This window comes from Hirundo rustica, chromosome 5, assembly GCF_015227805.2.
Source record: "Hirundo rustica isolate bHirRus1 chromosome 5, bHirRus1.pri.v3, whole genome shotgun sequence".
NCBI classification, from domain to species: domain Eukaryota; kingdom Metazoa; phylum Chordata; class Aves; order Passeriformes; family Hirundinidae; genus Hirundo; species Hirundo rustica.
Window position 1 is genome coordinate 41006692 of NC_053454.1, and position 15624 is coordinate 41022315.

Below are 15624 nucleotides of genomic sequence, written 5' to 3' on the forward strand. Positions count from 1 at the left end.
GTAGGATTCAGACGAGTTTTGTCCTGCCCATATGATGGATGGAAACTTTTACTACAAAAAGCTGTAGCTTCAGTCATCATTGCATCAAATATCTAACGTCCTTTCAGTACAAAAAAGCTTGACATAGTGCTTTTTAATTCCCCAAGCTCTGTTGGATCTCACTTGAGCTTTAAGAACTTTTTGTATGGAACTATTCACTAATGTTTGGGTATTTGCTAGTGAGAAGACTTCGCCATTTCCTAATCAAAAGTTTTTCTTATTACTTTGTATAAGAAAGCCCAACATGCAAAAAAGTCTGGCTGGTTTATATTATTCACTTATCCCTGACTTGCAGAGCCCAGTTTTGCTCCCATGCTGTTGTCGTGGTGTGATTAGCATAGTGACGTTTTAATGTGACTGAGGGCATTGGGAGCTGAGGACGGTAGGAAGGAGTGAGGGAAGTATAATATTGCTATTATTCCTATATGCAAGAACAGGCAATATAGTGTGAGAGATGTATAGGAATAAACTAAATTTTTTCAGAAAACAGTTTGATCTGCCTGTAAAGATATTCACGCAGCTGTAAGTGATTTGTTATACTTAAAGTACTGCACAAAATCTATATGATATTCTTATCACTTTGTGCCTGAATTTGTTTAATTTCATTCACTGCCTCTTCTCAGGGTTCTTATTGTACTTTTATGGGAACAAAACCATAATTAAGCATGCACATAAAACCAATAATAAACTTCAGGATGCAAAAAGATAATGAACTTTGTTGTGAGTCTTCAATTTGTCTTACTAGAATTACAGAATAAGTTCTGGGATCTGTTGAATCTGAGTGCATGTGTTCACTGTCTTGTTCTGTAATTTTATTGCCAGACTGCACATATCTATAAAATCAGTTCTCTTTTGTTTCTTGCCTTCTGAAAAAAAACGCCAGCCTTGTCACTCACATTCTGCCTGCAAGGACTGAGTTCATGTCTTAGGTTTTGCTATGTTGACTGACATAGATTTTTTACTTTAGGTAATTAAAGATTAATTAATGTAGAACTGATTTTAAATATATTTCTAAGAACTGTTGTCAGTTCTAGAAAACTGGTTTGAGGAGATAAAAAAATTGAATGTTCTTCATACACTGAAAAACAGTCTGAAAAACCAAAATTATGCATGTTTATGATGAGAGCGGGAGGGAAACTAAAACTGGATTGTAGTATGACATTAGGAAAATCAAAAGGGATGTAGTAGAAAGGGTCTTCTGATTGAAGAGCAGTGTATTGGAGAACAGAAGATATGTGTTAGTCTGTTATTTGCCAGCTCATGAAAGATTAAAACTTCAGGTTTTCTCCCATTTATTTATGTTGAATTATTCTGATGTGAGGATCTAGTGGCGTAATTCATGGAGAATAGGAACTCAGTGACGTAATGGGGCAAAGAGAAGAAGAAAATAATGAGTATGTACGGGGAGCTCTACTTGCACGTGATTTTGATAAGAAGTTAAAGTTTAGAGCCCATATATCTTACTGGATAGATATTGTATCTGTCTGTACAACCCTTTGTTCCACAGGACTTGTAATCACACTTTAAACTGTGAACTTTACAATCAGATGTGTTGTAAATTTTTTCCTGAAGTCGACTTGAGTAGTATTATTTAAAATGCCATCCACCATTAAAAACAAATAAACATATGATTGGTCTAGTATTACTTGCTCCACTGTTGAGCTAGCCATTGTTGTGAGGTTTTAAGAATACCTTAATTTATGGTATTAAAGGCAAGTAAAACTGTATTTTTCAAACCTCCTGTTGGTACTAAGCAGAAGTAAATGCTTTGTGATGCTTTACTAATGGAGTGGTATAACTAAGAAATTAATACAGTCGTATTTCCTTAGTTGCTCCTTAGTAAAGTAAGTTTCTATAAATTAAGTTTTGGCTGGGTTGGTTTCTGCTGTTGGAGAAACAATACCATTCTGGTCTTTCCCTTCATTTTAGATTATTATGGATAGCATGATTGGGAAGTATAATTTTGGAAGTAGTCTTGGAATTCAGCCAACATTCCTTCATGAACATGCATTCTGAACGACTTCTTTGCTGTGTCTACTGCCTCAACAGGATTGCTATGTCAAAAATCCGTACTGGTTCATCAGATGAGCTGTATAATAGTGTTGTGTAAATAAGGCTAACCTGATTAAAATATGTTCAGTTTAATGTAGTGATTTGAAGTCATAAAAATGGGATTTTAACAAATGGTTGAAGTGGCTTAAATGTTCTATGACATTTTGGTTTGAACTGTCTTGACTAGACCTAATTAAGCTAGTGCACTTACTCTGTTTAGCTATATTTCATGCTTTTGCTTCTTGCTAAATGTCTGAGAAAGGGGTAGGTAATGCCTCTAGCTCTGGGTCTCACTGAACTTAGGAAATTAAAACACTTTTTTTTTTTTTTTTTTGGTGATGGTGATCTCTTAATAGATTTGTGGGCTTGCTATGTATGAATAAATTTTGATCAATTCCCAAGACTTGAATTTACCTTTTACAAAGAAGGGGGTAAATCTTAAATTTAGCTAGAAGAGCAATAGATTATCAAAATATAATAATCATATTGTAGTAGGGGAATCTGTCCTCACTTCCTCTGTTGTAAGAACCAAACTTACAATTAGTGGGAACGAAAACAAAAGCTATTTGTTACCTTCTTACCACTCAAACATTGAGTACACTCATACCTTCCCTTAAGGGTGACATTTTGTGCAGCATTTCTAAATTATCCCTCTTTGTAAGTTATTGAAGGGATAAACTGTTTTCTCAGTATGATTACAGATTTTTTTGCTAGCTTTTTTGTTTATCTAAACTTGTGTAAAGAAAAAAAAAAAGCAAGCACAATCGGTTGCAAGAATGACATTAAAACTTTTAGTTTACACGCAGCAATGTGTCTCCCCTGAACAGTAGCTTGCCTGTTTGTAAACAACAGAAAGGTATTGTTTTGATAATCACTGACCTTTTGTCAGTTTGGGTCATGTATAGATCAACAAATGGTAACGTTTTCAATTCATATGCAAGAATATAATTCTTCCTAAAAATATATTTGAACTGCTTTATAGGTCTTTAAAAAGGGGTTTGAATTGAACTTTGCCTTTCTTTAAATTGAACTTTGCCTTTTTTGAGAGTGAGAAAAAAGGAGATCTCTGAACAAATATGTGTTTGTATACATATAAATATGTGTATATATATATTAATGTAAAAAACTCTTGTGTATATATATGCACAATTGTAGATCTTTAAAATTTTCATATTCCAAATACCAAGTTTTTTTTAAGAGATGGCTGCATTGTAGTATTTTGATTTATTTAATTCTGTAGTTTGTTCAGCTTGTGTTTAACTTAGAATTACATTGAGTGTATGGAAGTAGTGCAGTTGCTTAGACTTAGATACAAACTTTTGTCTTTACAAAGCAGATGTTCTGCATTTTAACCTTAAATACAGATGATTGCCTAGATTCCTATTGTGAACGTGCTTAAGCAGGTTAGCTCTCTACATTTGTTTGGCTACAGGTTTAGATATTTCCGAAAACTACACAACATGCCAGAGTGCCTTCAGGAAAAAAATACTTTGTGCCGTGTCCTTTTTGTGAAATTAGTGCATCTTCTCTGCAATCTGGTTATCCTTTTTCAATTCCCTCTGCTTTTCCAGCTTCTAGTGACTTGCTACATTTTAAATTAAATGAACTCCATTAGCTAAACTAAGTTGAAGCATAGGCTTTCCAGCGTACTACCAACTGCATGTACTTAAATGGAGGCACCAATGTTAAGTCAGTTGTGAAGACTGAGAACAGTATGTGTCCAAAGTTCTGACATGCTTAATTTGGAAGATCAGGTTCTACATGTGACTACTATTTGTTTTCCATACTGGGTGGTTTTTTTGTGTTTTGGTGGGTTTTTTTGGTTTTGTTTTTTTTTTTTTTTTTGTATAAAGCTTCAGGTGTACAAATATGGCGTGATCTATTATCACATAGCCTGTTCATGTAGGAATTGGTTACTTTTTGCAGTAACATGCTGAGTTTTTGATGTCAGTGAGATTTCTGGAAGTCACATGGAAAAATTAATTTCCTGGAATTCATATGTTCGTAGTTCTTCCTTTTTTCTTTTTTCCCAGGGATTTGTCCTAAACTAAAGACATCTAACTGAATCTGGGGGGATGTGATCCAAAACTACTTCTTGACAATCTGAACCTCTAGGCAGTATCAGTATCATTCTTATGTGCTACCTTGCTTCTGGTTTGCGGATTGAGCAACTGCAGTTATCGGTCAAACATGGATTAGATTTTAAGCTGTGTTTTCTTTGTAATTAGAAGCAGTGCATGGATCACAAACAGTTACTACATGTGTCTAGACACTGACTTCTTAAAGCTATGTATAGCTTATCTCTAGTGGTCCTCTCTACTTTTTCCATTTTTTTTACCTCTGTATGGAAGCAGAGGGGATGCAAAATAGTACCTGACTCCAGACACTGACAGTTTTCTGATTTCTTGATGCTTTTGGTTTTTGTGACTGTATTTTACCCTTTCACTTTCACCTTCATAGTTTTTTCATCCATTTTTACTTCTATGAATTAATGGTTTTAAATTGCTTTAAAACCTGAACTTTAGAAAAGTACTGTGTCTAATTCCATAGTATCAGAGGCTTAAACTTCAGTTAGATTGCTGGCAATATAGTCCAGTAAACCTGTGGGGGGCTTTTTGTAGAGGGAGGTAAGACAGCAAAAACGGGCAGTGGGATGGTATGTGAGCTGTGGTGTGTGGAGGCTTTCTTAGGCCTGTGCTGGGTTTCAGTGAAGACTTTGGTTACTTGAGAGCCGGTTGAAATAGTTGATCTAGCCCTCAAAAATGCAAAAAAGGTGATCTTAGGCAATTTTAAATGAAGGAGTTTCAAAAGCAAACAAACTAAGTGGCAACTTTGTGCTCTGAGCACTTACGATGCAGAACAGGTGCTCAGAAGGAAGCTGTTTATGTGATGCCTTTCTGATGTCTCTCTCATGTCAAATATTAAAAAGATTTCATGTGCTATTTTTAAGAACTAAGGATGCTATGAATTTTAAGGCTATTCCTTGCTTAGTGATTTTTTTTTTTTAATCTTAGTATTATGATAGTTGCTTCCATATTTTTGGTTTGTAAAGTGTTCTCAGCTGGGTAATCTTTCGTCATTCTGTACCCCTGTCAGTTTTTAACTGGAAACTTTATTAAACTGGTTGTTTGGGCCAGCTTCAGACCACATAATATAATGCTTCTGGCCACATTTTTGGTAACTGCTTCTCTAGGATATGGCATTCTACTTGGTCATCAATGTAACAAAAAATCTAGAATAAACAGTCAGGCTATACTTAGGGTGTTTCTCATTCATTTATGTTTTATTTGTGCATACCAATAGAAAGCTGTGACACCAGCAAGGACTCTCCGGACTAAAGGCAGAATTGCTTGTCTGAGAGCTGCTTAAACTGCATTATAATACTTTGGAGTCACTTAAATTTTTAGTCTTTAACTTTCAATTTGTATTCATATATTTTCCAGGACTTGAAATGTTCATTACCAGTTGGACTTGGACTTTCTGAAACCAAAATAACATCTCATGGCTTTGATGGTGCCAAAGAGGGAGTTGTTGAGGCAGGACAATTTCCAAGTAAAGGTAAGTGCTTTTTTTGTTTCTCTCAATTTAAAATCTTCAGGTGTATTCTTACATGGTCAGAAATACAGTGTTCTGTAGCTGCTTTGAGCAGTTTGGATGAATGTACACATTTGAGATTTGCATTAGTGGCAACCGGTTTATCTTCTCTTGTAACTGGGTTGTTAAAATAGAGAATATTGTAGTATCTGTCAAAGGACTGGAGGGAACTACTTTGTGTTAAGGTGGTCTGCACTTACAGGAGGGGAAAACCTTGATCACCTTGAACTGGTGTCAGGCTGAAGAATTTTACTATTACATTGTGTTGAAGTTTTCTTCAGATTTTGCAAGTTATTCTGTTTTGAAACATAACTGGAGAGTTATTTATTTGTTATACACGCTTTACTTACCGAGAATAGATTAAAAAGTGGGATTCTTCTTGTCATATTAATGTATGCCTTAGAGAATCTAAGTGGTATTAAACAATGAGAAATGCAAAGTGATAGACAAGCCAATAATGTCACTATTTCCTTTCTAAAAGCAATAGAATACCATGATATTGTATGGGCAGGTGGTATTTAATGAATTATGTACCTTTGACAGTTTCTGAATTTGAAGGATTTGAAATTATCTCAGATGTGCAGCTGTGAAAATAAGTCTCTTTGGAGTCATAAATTTAATTTACATTTTGCTTCATTTCCTGTTTGGTAAAATTCTTTGCTTATGAAAACAGTTGATTTACATGTTGTACTTTACATATATTACAAAGTGAATGCTGTGTTTCTTTATGTCTTTGAAAATAGCAAAATATCTAGCTAAAAACTGGAGCAGATGGCAAACTGCTCACCATTCCTGCCTTTTTGTATTCTCTTACCAGGATAACTGTTGCAGCTGTTAAGTGTATTAGTCTGTAAGGGAAAAGTGTCTGAAGATGTTTCAAGCTACACTAATGTGTTTGAAATGCAAATGTTCTGTGGAAATTTCTGTACACAAATTACGAGCTTTGTACACTTTGGGTATCACAGATTTTCTCCAAGGATATTTTCTTTGGATTTTTCCTGATGTTGTAACAAAATCAGAGAGAGGGAAGTGGTATAAGCCAGAGCTTCCTATGAAACCATGGACAAAAGTTGAATGATTGCCCTGTTTCTAAAAATCATGTCCTCTGTTTGAGTGTCCTTATTAGGGCTTCATTTTTGAATGCAAAGTAGACAGTACTGGAGGGGAAGAGCTTTCAGGATTTGGGGGATGTTGAATGATGAAGCATGCATAAGGCTGTGTTAATACTCTGTCAAATGATAAGGATTTTTTTAACTGCTTGTCTTGGCTCGCTTGCTGAAATGATTCAGGCAGGATCTTGCAGTCAGACTTCTATGCCTGGATGAATTCAGTTGCAGCTCTTATGCAATGTATATCTACTGAAGAACACAGCAAGTGAGCTGTCTTTGTCTCATCTTTTCTGTGCAGCTGGATCCAAATCATTGGATTTATTTACCCCATGTTAGTAGCGCTCTGTGGAATGTTTTAAAGCTGATAGTTGATCCAATTACTTTGAGTGATGTTTCTGGTATTACTGATAACTAAATTTTGTTGAAACTGCGAAGTTTAGGTTTGATTTTCTTTCCCCTCAGTGCACTGTTAGTCCTGAAATACATTGGAATTTCTCAGCAAAAGCAATTAAAGTTCCCTCACAGTGTGGTGGTCATTCATCATTACAGAGGAAAAGCTAACTTACTTTTTTTAAGTCCTGAAAATTCCAGAAGGAAGCCACTTCAGATTTATCTGTTATGAAAGAGTAGCAAAGCTCTGAAAAGCGTAATGAGCATAATCCTAAAACAGCTTTGAGAACACACACAGTGCAGGTAATTTAAAGTTGGTTGCACCTTTTTTTTTTTTTTTTTGGCTTTTGGCTTTTTTGTTTGTTTTTTTAAGAGAAAAAACAAGTGCTGTAACATCTTTCTTTTGGGAATGAGTTTACACACTTTCACAGCTAGGGGCTTGTATGATCTTCAGGATAACTTATTGCTGCATGTTTACACAGACTTAAGAGCCGAGGTCAATATAATGTATCTGAAATGGGCAGAGATTTCAGGGCTTACTTCACTCCCTAATGCTTGAAGTACCATCCAGTGACAGTGCAGAGTGAATTCTGCCTAGACCTGGAAAAGTGTTTCAGCTGTGGATTGTTACATAACAATCTTCCATGGAATTTTCTGTTTGTGGTCTGTACTTCACTGTGGAGCCCTTCGGTCGTCTATTGATTGTTCTTACGGAAAAAGAAATTGTAATCATGACCTAGAGATAAAGATTAACTCAAGAAAACTTGGAGCAGTTCACGTGGAGAGATGCAGCTCTTGGAAAAGCATTTCCACCAGAAATTTCAACACCTTTTTTGTGAATACTTCTATAGTTGCTGAAGCAAATATTTATTTGTTTTGAAAACACGTAAGAGCGCACATTCACTTCTAAGGGAAGACGATGAATTTTCATGGTTAAATGTCCCCTTTTCAGGTTCCTCAGCATCACCCAAGTCATCTGTTATATCTCCTAGCAGTGCAGCAGCTAGCAGACTGGCTGGACAAGGTTGTGATTTAATTATTCCTACAGGTATCAAAGCACTGAATGGATAACGCCCTTGTCTCTGCTGACACTCTACTAATCTTTCCATGTTTCTAATTATTTGATGTACTGTTAGATGGAAATAAAATTTCTGCGGGATTTTGGTGGCCCTCACTTCTGACTTCAACAGTTTACAAATTAACCTCTGCTTTCCTCTCTCTAAAATGCTTTTGCTCCGTAAAATTAAAATTATGACTAATATTAATAATAACAAACATTAGATAAAATAGGAATGACCAAAATCTTTTATTTAGGTTAAAGATGAAACTTCTAGCATTTTTTGCCCAAATGATCACATATTCCAGTAGACTGTGGGGGCAGCCATTAGGAATTCACAACACCCAAGCTCAGCTCTGCCACTTGACTCATTTTGTGCCTATGGGCAGATTACTTAACATCTTAGTCTGCTTCCTCCTGCATAAAAGGAGAAAACTTACCTCAGTTACCTCATAAGGGTGTTGAGAGGGTTAATTACTTAATGTTTGCACAGCATGTTGAAGATGTAAAGAACACAGTAGAACTTGATGCTAAAGGAGTATCTTGAGGCATCTGTACAGACTTTTTTCCAAACTCTTGTTTGCATAAATAACTTGGCAAGACTAAGGTAACCGTAAGTAGCAGTAGGGATCAGTCAGGAGTAGTTAAAATGAATATGGTCACGAATAAATAAAAATGTTGCTTTAAAAGTGACAATACTTAGCAGTTTTTAATATTTGTGACACTAGGAATTTTGCAAAATTGAAACATGGAATCCACATGATATCCCATGTTAGCTTGAAAATGCTGAGTAATGGCAATTTGTGTGGTGATTGGCCCTAGTTATTTTAATTAGTTGCTTTAAATCTCCTCTTTGCTGGTTTTATACTCATGGTTTGTAGAATTAATTGTCCCTAATACAATGAGCTAATAAAACTGAAAGAAATTAAATATTTGCTGAACACATCTTCTGGAAAAAATACTTTAATTGGAAAAGATTAAAAAAACCTCTGTACTTCATGACAACAATATGCCAGTAATTGTTGTTTAGTGGTCTTCAAGTTGTAAACAGACTTTTAGATTGACTAAATGCAGAAGAGCATTCAACTGTTGGAGTTTTTAAACATAGATTAAGTAATAAACATGTCTCAAAAGCTCTTCTAAGCTTTCAGTATGCTTAATTCAGCCTATTACTTCATTAACTACTGATATATATAAATATATACACACAGATATATATATACACACACACATATATATATATATATATACACACACACACATTTTATATCTTTTAAAGTAAGTCTTTCTGGAACTGATTTTAAAAATCTGCTTATTCATCTTAAGTTCTTACTGTCACCTTGCTCTGCTTTTGGATGTGCAATTGCAAAAGTCTTCCATACCTGCTACTAATCCCTTACAACAAACTAACAAACAAAAAGCCTAGATCCAAGGCCTTGAAGGTTTGCTTTGTGTCTGACTCAGGGGGCAGAGCTCAGCAGAAGAGCGGACCTGTTCTGTTAGCGGATGAAGTAAAGAATCCAGCGATGGAGAAACTGGAATTGGTGAGAAAGTGGAGCCTAAACACTTACAAGGTATGCAGCTCTCTGTGTGTGTATGTATGTATTCTTTAAGTGAGATGGCTGCTTGTCACCTTGGTTTTTCTGAGTCTTTTAAAGCCTTTTGAATTTTCATAAAATGGAGTCAGACCTTTTAGCTGCCGCACAATATTAGGAGCAGTTTCTACTTTTTTCTCACAGATGTAACATAAACAAATCCTTTGTTTTTCATTCTCTGTCTTTTGTTTGCATATTTCTAACCTGAAAACAATTGTAACTGACAGTTGGTCTGGCCACTGAGGCTGAGGGGTGTTTAACCCCAGAAGCCAATCTTCAGCCAGACCCACAAATGTATAAAAAGTAAGAAATAAACAAGGAGGCTCTCTCCGCCCTGACTCAGCTTGAGCTGGATCGGAGGAAGTCTCTGCCCTCTGCAAAAAATCTCTCGTCTTGTGTGGTTGCTTTGCGTGTCACGATCACAGCTGCTAGACAGGAATAGAGCTGTGTGAAAGTAAGTTCTTGTTGCAGTGAGCGTAAGCGAGAATGTATAGTTTTAGAATGCTTAGTTTTCTTCCAAGTGTAACAGTCTTTGTTGAATCCCTGGTGTAATGTGGAAAATCTTTAATAGGTATTAGTGAATTAGCAAGGTAAAGAATGTTCCATTTCTAATGTTCCCTTCGTCATTCCAAATGTAAAGCTTGGAATTAAATATTTTTGATCTTTTTGAGTTGACTGCTGATACAATAAGATTTTAGTTGATGTGAAAAAATCAGGGGCATCTGTAAGTTCCAAACTTGTTAATTCTATTCTGATGGTTTTGTTTCATCTTGACTGATTGTTTTTTCTTAGTGTTGTAATAGTTGCTTCAATTTGTGTGTGTTTTATATGCTTGTACTTCATGATCAGTTGAGATTTGATGAAATTAAAAGAATAACATAAGAATAATGAAAAGGTGCTTAAAGCACGCCAGTTTGATAGAAGTGACTCTCAAAAAAACTATAAGGTAAGGAGCAATGGTCAGGGAATGCATTCCTGTCAAAACTTTTAAACAAACACCAGTTTTGAAAAATAGCTTCTTGTTATGCCTACAGCTTAAATGATAGGGTTGTGGACAAGTGCATCAGTGAGGTCTACGTCAAATTGTGAAGAAGTTAACAATCTGTGGAAAGGAAAGTCCGAATCCCTCCAATGTTCTTTATCCAGATAAGAACATCTTCCTGAGTGAGGATAAAAAGCAGGGATGGAGACATTCTACCTCTAGTATATGCTTATGCTGTCTTTCTGTTAGAATCAGAAGTTTCTTTTTTATTTTTATGTCTAATTAAATTGCTTTTAGATTGTCTGCTTTTCTTGTCATCTAAGTATTGTAGCAGCTGCAGAAGTTGCAGTCCAGTGGTATCCTGGGGTGCCTTAGGAAGAACATTGCCAACAGATTGAGGAGATGGTAGCAGGTTGAGGAGATGATCTGCCCTTCTGCTCAGCCCTGGTGAGGCACATCTGGAGTGCTGTGTCCAGTCCTGGGTTCCTCAGGACAAGAGAGACACGGAGCTCCTGGACTAGGTCCAGTGGAGGGCAGCAAAGATGGTGAAGGGACTGGAGCAGCTTTTGTATGAGGAAAGGTTGAGGGAGCTGTGCCTGTTCAGCCTTGAGAAGGGACGACTGAGCGGGGACCTCATGAATGCCTATAAAGTATCTGAGGAGAGGGTGTGAAGAGGATGGATCCAGGTTCTTCCCAGTGGTGCCAAGCAATAGGACAAGAGGCAGTGGGCAGAACCTAAAGCATGGGGAGTTCCACCTGAACATGAGGAAGCGCTTCTTTACTGTGCAGGTGACTGTGCACTGTAATAGGCTGCCCAGGGAGGTTCTGGAGTCTCCCTCACCAGAGGTACTCAAGAACCCTCTGGACACAATCCTGTGCAGTGTGCTCTAGGATGGACTTGCTTGAGCAGAGATGTTGAACCAGAGGACCCACTGTGGTCCTTTCCTACCTGAGCCATTCTGTGATTCTGTCTGCCAGATACTTTGGAATGTGCTGTGATCCAATCAGAATACGTGCTATTCAGCTGAAGCTGTTCTTTAAATTTATCTTGTCTCTTTAAAACATTGATTCTTAGGATCAAATCTTCTGTGCCAACTAAATAGGACATGACTTGACCTTCTTCTGTAGTTTTGGAACCTTGATTTAGAAAACAAACCCACAAAAACTCACAATGTGTCAAACTCACTGACATGAACCAACAGCCAGAGGACTAGCGAAAAATGTTAGGAAAAGGGGTCTTGAATTTTTGTTTAGAACATTCTTTCTTTGGCTGTAGTATCTGGAAAGTATGGATTTTAAGATTTCTTTTATGGCTTAAGCCTCCCCCTTGCTGAAATACAGAATCACACCAGTAATGACATAGCAAACAACAACTAGCATTTTCAGAAAACATGTTTACTTTTATCTTATACCCATCCATGCCTAAGGAGGTGTGTCAGTTACGATCTTTCTAGAGTTCCATATTGACTTGCTGTCCGCTCTTTGTTTGAGGTATAAGATCATTCAGAGAACTTAAAAATTTCATTGTGAGTTGATGGAGTGTTGTGCAACTGTACTTGGAGATGCCATACATTTGTGTCATAGGCTTCGTACAAAAAGCATATTTAATATGGTTAAGGACAAATTTAAATTTGTGGACATACTGGCTTGCTTTGGTTCCTATCAGGAAGATCATGGGAAGAAGTGTCCACCTTATCTCCTAATAGCTAACTCTTCATAGGTTTGAAGATGCAGAAATAAAGGACAGGAGTAAATAATCAGCACCTGAATCCCTTTGAATTTAAAATCCCTGTTATCAATGTGCCAGACATTGATACATAAGGGGAGTTAGTGGTGAAATTTGCTGTTAGGAAGTTCTTCCAGAATCTGACATGAGTAGTTCCTATACCATAGTGTCTGTATCAGGGGCTGAGAAATCTAAATTATTGGCTGTGTTCAGAAGTCATTTGTGTCTGTAAATGCCTTTGCAACTACCATCGTCCTTCACATTTTCCAGATGAATGCTCCCTAGTAATCATGAGTTAATGTGAAGAGAAATTGCCCTTCTTGCAATAGTGATGAGATCTTTTTCTGTTCTTTCTTCTGCCCATGCCTTCCCCTTTAGATGAGAAAGAGGTTTTCAGTCTAAAAAACGTTTAGACTTAAGAAAGTCAAGACTCTTCTTGTCTTTCAGCAATTCTAACAAGCTTATATTTTTGTTTTTCATACAACTTCTTAAACTTTGAGGGGTAAAAAAATGGCAAACTTCTTTTACAAACCTCTCTAGCACTGGGCTACTAGTAAAACATTTATTTCTGAGACATTACCAGTAATGCCTCTGTTCATCTTTGGCATATACAATTTAAAATACAATTCTCTTGAATGTATTTCGGTAACTTTTTTTTCTCTATTTTTCTTAAGCTTTGCATTGGATGACTTCTTTTTGAGTTGTATGGTCTTTTGCATGACAGTTTCCTTTATAGATACTCTTAGAACAAAGCACAGTGGAATTAATGCATGGAATTTTCTTTGCTAGTGAGAATATAGAGCAACTTGTGTGCTTGTAGTGTGTATTAGTTCACTTACAACTGGAGTAAATCAAAATAGATTGGGGCATTTTCTTTATCTTTTTCTACACCTGAGTTAACAAAGTATGCAATCTAAGTCTTTCCAATTACTGGTTTTTCCTCACTTGTCACTGCTGGGCTTTTTTAGGTGTTTTGCTGTGACTTATGAAGCAAATACCCCTTGGCTGAAAATAATTCCTTCATTTGTAATTTATCATTGCTTTCAAAAATTTTGCTTTCCATGATTCAGATTTTTCTCTTGCATTTCCATGGGGGTTTGTGTGTGTGTCAGCTCTTTTGGAAAGCAGCCAAAATTTGACCATCACTTCCATAGTTCCTAATGAAAGGCTTATTTATGCTCTGAGCACACTCAGAGCTGAGCTGTATTTTGCAATTTCTCTTGGAGTCTTTGGTAGTAAAGTTGCATTCTATGTTATAATTTGTCATGCTCTCCCAAATTTCTGATGCTTGACAGATAAACATCACCTAGATTAGCTGTGCTTTTTCTTGTGAATTACTTGAATCTAACGAAGTAGCCCTAATAGTCTGAATCTTCTGACCTAGACCTTATGAGGAAAAAAAAAATATATTAAAAATAGCAGCTTTGGGCTTAGGTTAAGTCCTTTCAGAGTAGTTGTGGCCTTGACTACTAACTTAATTTCCTTGTAACTTCTGCTTCTACTAGTAATTTTTTATATGTCTAAGTTGGTTATCCATTCACGCCTTGGGACCACAGATTAACTTCAAGTAACTTACTATAGCAGTAAATAATTCTGCTTTCCGTAGAGAAATTGTATAGCTTTGCCACATACCTGCTTTGCAAATGGCTTCTCCTATGTCTCAGTCAAGGGAAGCCCCACTGTGCATCTTGGGAGGCTCAATGCCAAGCTGGGCTGGAATCTCTGGCAGAGAAGGTGTCACAGATCAGTGGAATGTGGCAGCAGCCTGCTCTGTCACAGCCATAGGCTGGGTGAGAGTGTCTACAGCCATGGAAGAGCACATTTCCTGCTCAGTGTGTTAATGAACTGCAAACCTATTAAGAATTTACGACAGAAAAGAAATAGTCTTTCTGAGTTAATCATCTCTGTTTTAAAGATGTGTAAATAATGAGTGTATTTTAATACTTTTGCGTATTTCTCAGTAGGAGTTCCCAGTTTCCTGGTTAGCTTTAAAAAAACATGCTGAAAACCACCACCTTCTTACTTGCCCCCTAAAAAATCCTCAAAAAGAATATTTTTGGAAAATGTAACAGGAATCTTGTGGAATTGGATGATAGGTAGACAAAGCCCAAAAGATCACTAACTAGACATTTTTATGCAGAATAGTAATGCTCCTGTTAACTGACTGCAGTGCACTGCGCTAAAATGCTTCTTTTAACTTAATGAGATTCACCAAACCTATAAAGAGATAAGTGTTCTTTTACTTGAGAAACAATTAGTTATGCTCTTGATTTGCTAACTTGAATATTCATCTTAGTAGGAGTTGAGACTTGTCCAACTGTTCTTGCTGAGTCCTGATAAACTTCTAAAGACTGTGTTGTTTTCTCAGTTTGTTGTGCAAACTTATATTGGGAGGGGTGGTTGTGAAAGAATTGTGTGTAATTATATGTCCCTTGAAGCTGAAAATGGGTGTATGCTGTGTTGTCTTGAATATACTTGAATCTTTATAATTTAATTTTTTTTCTGCAGTGTACACGTCAGATCATCTCTGAAAAACTGGGTCGTGGCTCAAGAACAGTAGACCTGGAACTAGAAGCTCAGATAGATATATTGAGAGATAACAAAAAAAAATATGAAAATATCTTGAGACTGGCACAGACACTGTCCACGCAGCTCTTCCAGATGGTACATACCCAAAGGCAACTTGGAGATGCATTTGCTGACCTGAGTTTGAAATCATTGGAACTTCATGTAAGACTTTTATAGTGTTTGAGAAATATAGTGGCAGAGATGAAGATAAGCCTAATTGACTCGTGCAGGGTATTTGCTAGTTAGCAGCTACTTCCATAAATATTGTAGTTAACAATATATTACATGCTCTTTGTGTTGAAAGCTTATGTGATTCACTTAAAATTATAGGAAATTATTGAAATTACTTTAGTTCTTTATTGTTTCTTAAATGTTAGCCTCTAGTTGATGGTTGAACTCAAGAACTGACAATTTTGCTTTGTAGAGAAGATGCATTTTAGTATTAATTCTGCACCTAATGAAATGTCATCAGAGTATTCCAGAGTGTTACGTCATTTCAATTACAAGATGTC

General features: G+C 36.5%; 1 protein-coding gene across 6 annotated transcripts in view; it reads left to right on the forward strand.

Annotated features, from left to right (window-relative positions):
- The window catches only part of ARFIP1 (ADP ribosylation factor interacting protein 1), a 40581-nt gene that overhangs the window by 10630 nt on the left and 14327 nt on the right, over positions 1-15624 (forward strand). For 3 of the 6 annotated variants that reach the window (XM_040065188.2, XM_040065190.2, XM_040065186.1), the window contains 4 exons: positions 5535-5649; positions 8137-8232; positions 9706-9815; positions 15053-15274. In XM_040065188.2, the coding sequence (XP_039921122.1) occupies positions 5535-5649; positions 8137-8232; positions 9706-9815; positions 15053-15274 (543 nt within the window). The remainder of the gene's footprint in view (positions 1-5534; positions 5650-8136; positions 8233-9705; positions 9816-15052; positions 15275-15624) is intronic. The other 3 variants (XM_040065191.2, XM_040065193.2, XM_040065189.2) reach the window with 2 other exon arrangements.